We start from the raw sequence: 5,951 nt of genomic DNA on the forward strand, positions 1-5,951 counted from the left end.
CCAGCCGGCCCCCCTTCCCGGCGCCGCTTTGCGCAGGCGCGAGCCGCCCGCAGGTGTGCCGGGATTTGTAGTCCAGCCGGCAGGCCCCGGAGCCGCTCTGCGCAGGCGCAGTCCGCCCGGCCGGCTCCCCCCGGCGCTGCTCTGCGCAGGCACGGCTTGCCCTGAGGCTTGCTGGGGCTTGTAGTCCTGGGCGGTCTCCCACCTAGGCTGCAGGAGGAAGGGTCTGCAAAGCGCGCTTCCAGCAGCCAGTTAGTGTGTGCATACCCTCTGCGCTAGCACTGTGGGTGGGCATTGCTCCCCCTGAGCTCCCGGGCACGCTCTAGGTTTGCACGTGGAAAGCCTTCGGCTCCATTTGACCTTGGTTTGTGCCTCCAGCAGGAGTGTGGGCAGCCGCATTAAGGGTTTGTACGGTGCTTTAATGCCCTTAGAGGCGTGATTCACTGGGTTACAAAATGGATTAAGGAAAAGGGAGGGGAAAAAGAGAAGAAAAGCATTCGCCCAACGTGGGGCTCGAACCCACGACCCTGGGATTAAGAGTCCCATGCTCTACCGACTGAGCTAGCCGGGCACTGGTCGAAATTCTTGCAGTAGTTGCACCTCCTCCCCCTCTTGTCCACATGTATAAGGTCATGTACTAAATTGGGTTTTTCCTAGGTGCCTGGCAGTGCCCCACCATTCCCCCGGGACAGGGGAAACCGTGATGCAGTGCCAGGGCACTTGGCTGTGATGCTGAAGAGCTGTGCTGACCCCTGCAGGACAAAAGCCAGGGTTTTAATTCTCACTGGGTGCGTCTACACATTCATTAATGCACAGTAGTTATATATATTCAATATATATATAATATATTAGTATATATTAAATATATGTCTATTCATTTATAGAAATATTTCTTGCAAAAAAAATATAATGCGCAGTAGTTGCTACACATTTACTTTAGTACTTGTTTAATAAAGTACTAAACTAAATGTGCAGTAAGTCCAGCTGCTGCACAGTAGCCCTGGCAAATGCCTTTTTTATAAAGCTCCCATAAGTAATGGAGCCATCGGGGAGGTGCTGGGGCTCAAAACGAAAGGGCTGGGAGGCCAGGCTGGGTATGGCAGGTGGTGGGGCATGGAGGCTGGGGTCACGCTGAGCTGCTGGGTGTTCCCACAGCCAGGACAAGGACAAGCTGCTGTTCAGGAGGGATCTGGCTGAGCCACAGTGCCACAAAGGGACATGGCGGGAGTGTGAGGGACAGAAGCTGTGGGTGCCATGGTGGGAGCAGAAGGCCTGTGGCATTGGTGGAAGATGAGATGCGTGGCCAGCAAGGCCGTAGCCTCAGGGCTGCAAGGGAAATGGAGGGGACAGAAAGAGCCCAGGTGAGGGGCTGGGGAGGGACATAAGGGGCTGTAGAGGGCCAGCCCCGGGGTGGTTCAGGGTGACACAAAGGGACTGAGGGGTCAGACAGAGGTGTTGGGGGAAACAAAAGGGATGAGGCTCCAGCTGGAGGGCTCAGGGGTCCGGGCAGGACTGGGATCAGGCTGTGGTGGCAGCAGCTGTATAAAACAGAGGGCTGGGCAGGTGCAGGTACAGCACAGAGGAGACAGAGCACCCTGGGGGGAATCAAACAGAGGCTGTGTGGGACTCATGGAGGGGCCAGGCCCGGGGCTGTGCACTGGTATTAGGCCGGTGATATTTGTGACATGCTATTTCCTCTCCCCTGCCATAGTGTCTGACCAATGCCAACTTGCGGGACTATGCCAGGCAGTGAATGGCCTGCTTAACCCAAAGTCTCTGCACCCAAAAACAGTTGCCTACAGCAGCACACCGTGGTAAGTTTGCCACCAGCTTTGCAAATAGTCACCTGTATCCAGCCTGGCTTGGGGAGACCAGGTTTGGGAAGCTCAGTCTGGTGTTGCTTTTGTGGATCAAGTTAAATGGCTGTCATCTGTGCTTGGGGACGCGGGCGGCCAGTTGTGAACTGGAACCATTTCATCCTGGCTTGGAGGCTGGAATGGTAGTGAGCAGCGGTGACACCCCATAACCAGCTGGAGGAAGGCACAGGGCTCTTTCCTCCCTTGCAGCACCAGATAGTTGCACTTTGGGGCCAGCCAGGGCACTGCACATGGGGCCAGTTCTTAAAAACAAGGCCTCAAAGCTTGGAGCTGACTCCTCATTTCTGAATGCCTGTACCCACAGTGGGACTCCAGTCCCATGGCTCTGATCCCAGGCTTGTTGTAAGCTGGCCCTGGAGTGTTTGGGGCCTGACAAGACCCACACACTTGTGGCGTGGCAGGCTAGATCTGGCTTAGAAAAGTACTGGGCAGATGGGGAATTCAAGGTTTCTGCTGCCTAGGTGAGTCTGGTTTATCCCAAGGGAGTGCTTAAGGGATAGGCACAGGAGAGGTAGAGGTTGCTATGGGGTGGGCTAGTAATGGAAGGGAAAAGGAGCAAGGCAGGAGGTTTGTGCTGGAAGGAGGAGTGTGTGTGCGCCGCTGCTATTTGCCTTTTGATTTAGGAGGGGAGTAAGTGCCCCTCATGGCTCTTCCAGGTGTTTTTAGCCAGGGACCAGGCAGGTTTCTCACCATCTTCTCTGCTTGAAGGACCAAGCACTGACCTGTTGTGCCCATGGTGATGTGACCAACCCAAAGCAGGGTCAGAAAGCTTGTCCCAATGAACCCCAGTACTCTGTAGGAATGGTTATAAGGAAACTTTAATGTAAATCTTAATTTGAGAATACAGACAGTAAATACAGAGCAAGACAAGCCATGTCTAACCGTGATTATTACAACCTCAAATGGTAAAATGCTCATGCGTTCTAATACCTGGAACAGCAAGAAAGCAATCCTGGACTCTTCACAACCACTAGCAGTTGATTTACTGATTAACTCCACGCATGCTAACACGGCCTAAATTATTCCTCCAAAGCATCCGAAGACGTACAGAAGCTCCCCCCACCCAGGCATGGGGTTTTGCTCTCTTCCATCTCCAAGCAGAGGCAGATGTGGGGGAGCAGGGGGTGCCTGGGGGGGGTCTTTCCCCAAGGTTAATGGACACTGCCCCATGTGTTCCTGGGGCAGCCTCACTGCACTCCACTCCCTGCTTCATTTTCTCCAAAGCTGTCCAGCAGGAGTGTCAGACTCGGTGCCTAGGCTGCATCTGGACACTGGGGCTCCTCAAGGGCCAGATCAGCGAGGGCCAGATCAGCTCCTCGAGGGCCAGATCGGCGAGGCAGCACTAGTGAGGTGAGTGGTGGAGGCAGCCGTGGGTTTCATGCAGCCAGGTGACACCTGAGGCTCAGTTCCCTGGATTGCAGTGGCAGGCCTGCCCCCAGGCACCCTGCCCCTCTCCCAGCCGTATGGGTGGATCTGGCCCATAGGCCTTCAGTTTGAGAGCCCTGTTCTGCAGATACAGGCACCTGCTGTCTCGGGAGGAACTGGAGAGAGATGCTTGTTGAGAAGAGCTCCCCTTAGGACAAGTTCAAAGTGTCTCTGGGCCCAAACCACACCGCCTTCCAAGCAGTGACTACTGGACATGGGCTGCTGATGCAAACAAAATGCGGGTCACTGCAATTAAAGTATGGTGTAGTTTTGGTAAGAAAAGAAGGGCCCAGGCTGGGACCTGCAAGGAGGCAATATCAGAGCCTAGGAATCCTGAAAGCTGGATACAAAACTGAATGATTATTAAGAGAAGAAAAGGCTCATGCCAAGGTGATGGCCCCATGGCAGAGATGGCCAAGCTTATGGTGATGTGCGGGAGTCTCTGATCACCCCGTGACTCCCTCAGGCTCCACCATTGGCCTTGGTTGGTGTCAAGTCCAGAAGCAAAGCAAGCCCAGCACGGAGGAGGAAAGCTGCTCAAGGAAACAAGATGCCTGCTGGGATTGCTGTCACAGCCCAGGGCAGAAGAAACACATGGCTGGCTGCTGGCAGCTCTCCCAGGAATGGGGCAGCAGGGGAGAAAGTGCTAAGGGGTTTTAACTTTGTTGCATCCCTCTCACAGAGCCAGAGCTGGCCTTTTGCTGATTTACAGGCTTATCACTCCAAAGCCTTTTCCAGCACACTCATGGCATCGTCAGCAACAGCATTCAGGAAACCCTTCAGCAAAATGTATGAGGTAGCGCAAGAAATGGTGCCTGATACCACAGAACCTATCACGGGACGCACCACAGGGAGGATATTCTTGAAAAGCAAAGTGTATTTCACTCCCCCACCTACTGTCTTGGACAGGAGCTTAATGACGAGATCTTTTGTGATTTCATGGGCCAGGGGGGACTTTATCACAGCTCTCAGCTCTTCAACAGGCTTGTTTGTGAGGCTAGCAATCTTTTCAAGGGAATTGCTATCCAGGCCAAAGTCCTGGCAGTACTGTTTCAGGGCTGACATCAGGAGAGCTACATCACAGACAGTAGAAAAGCCTGGCAGAGGAAGTGCACTGGCTCCTAAGGAAGCTAAACTCGTCAGCCATACCTGTTTCATCAAGTATTTCTTCTTCTCCTCCAAGATTTCTTTAGCGAGGTTGGGCAGGGAGCGGAGAAAAGCTAATCGCTTGTAACTGGGGAGCTCGTGCACTAGAGTCTCCTGCAGCCTGGGAAAATCATACTTGCTAGTGCACCAGTTTGAGACAAGAAAAACCTGTCGGAAATCCACCTTTCCTTTCTGCAGGTTTTCCATGCAATTATCTCGGATTTTGTTCAGGATCACATCCTCAGCGTACTGTAGTGGGCGTGAAGCAGAAGGTTTCTTCAGACATCCAGACTGATCGTACAGTCTCCGCTCGTTGTTCAAATCCTGATCCACCTTGGAGCGCACAAAGTAGAAGCACTTCCCCAGTCTCTGGATCTCACGGGCCAGTTTGATGTCGTACTCTCTGAAGCGCGTGCCGGAAATGATGATGAAAAAGTCATAGCGATCGAACGACACCTGTTGGAGGTATGTGTCTGCTTGAAATGTTTGTGTCCCAATTCCCGGCAGGTCCCAGAAGATGACATTGGGATATTGAGGGTGAGGGAAACGAGCAGGCTTAGATGTTGTTTCTGTCACTCCTGTGGCAGCTGCGTCCTTATCTCCATCCTCCACACCACGCATGGCGTTGACAAAGGATGACTTGCCAGAGCCTGTGATCCCTGTGATGGCAATGTTGAGATCCACCTTGTCTGCACTGCACAGAACCTCTTGGGCTTTTGAGACTGCTGCCACAAGGTCTCCTTTCTCTAGTGCAGCCTTCAGTTCCTCCTGCAGTTCTGGGGGGATAGAGGAAAAGGCTTCAGGATCTATATTCTCACCAGCACCAGCCATGGCAGCTCCTGTAAGGTGCTCTGGAGCCTGGGGGGAGGAAAGAAAAGGTTTTCATTAGGGTTGACTGGCTCCTAGCAGGAGGGAGGGGAGCTGAGCTGCAGGGCGGGTGCTTCAGTGTTCCCAGCTTGGGCTGATCAGGGCAGCAATTACCCCGGCCATCCCCCCGGTGGGGGCTCAGATTCACAGCCCAGTGTGAGAGCAGTGATCCCATCCAGCCCCGAAATGGCTTTCCTGGGAGGGCACTTGCTCCAGGCACAGCTTGGAAGTGGGGCCACCTCCTGCTGCAGAGCCAGCCCAGTCCAGCCCTGGCTTGTGGAGGGAGGGCCAGCAGCAAGGGGTCTGGAGACTGTGGGGAAGGGTCCTGACACTTCTCACCCTGGCCTTCAACTCAGGCTCCCCTCTACCAGGCTCGGCCTCCCTGGGCAGCACACCCTCCCCTGAAAGGACTCTCAGAGGTTGGTGGGTCTCTGGCGTCGCAGCCCCATCACTTCACGAGGCAGTGAGCTCCTGTGATGCCCTGCTGCCAAGCAAGGTGGATAAAAATCAATGATTTTTTTAAAATAAAAAAATAATTTTTTTATTTAAATCATATTTTTTCATTTAAATCGTATTTTTTTCATTTAATAATGATTTATTTATCTTTTTTGTTAAGATGCTTTTTAAAAAAAAAATCAA

At 53.2% G+C, this 5,951-nt stretch overlaps 1 protein-coding gene and 1 non-coding gene across 2 annotated transcripts; both read right to left on the reverse strand.

Annotated features, from left to right (window-relative positions):
• Positions 1–495: 495 nt before the first annotated feature.
• Positions 496–568, reverse strand: TRNAK-CUU. Its single transcript has one exon. It is a non-coding gene; the product is annotated as a tRNA-Lys (tRNA).
• Positions 569–2,675: 2,107 nt separating this feature from the next.
• Positions 2,676–5,330, reverse strand: LOC109309229 (interferon-inducible GTPase 5-like). The gene has a single exon (XM_019533907.1). It carries the CDS (start codon positions 5,274–5,276, stop codon positions 4,017–4,019), a length of 1,260 nt encoding a protein of 419 aa, XP_019389452.1. The 5' UTR covers positions 5,277–5,330; the 3' UTR covers positions 2,676–4,016.
• Between the last annotated feature and the right edge of the window lie 621 nt (positions 5,331–5,951).

The sequence above is a fragment of the Crocodylus porosus genome, unplaced genomic scaffold, assembly GCF_001723895.1.
Source record: "Crocodylus porosus isolate Cpor-Errol unplaced genomic scaffold, CroPor_comp1, whole genome shotgun sequence".
NCBI lineage: Eukaryota > Metazoa > Chordata > Crocodylia > Crocodylidae > Crocodylus > Crocodylus porosus.

Bases quoted from the DNA above. Each gene is read 5' to 3' on its own strand.
- LOC109309229 (XM_019533907.1), bottom strand. From the start codon at position 5,276: ATGGCTGGTGCTGGTGAGAATATAGATCCTGAAGCCTTTTCCTCTATC.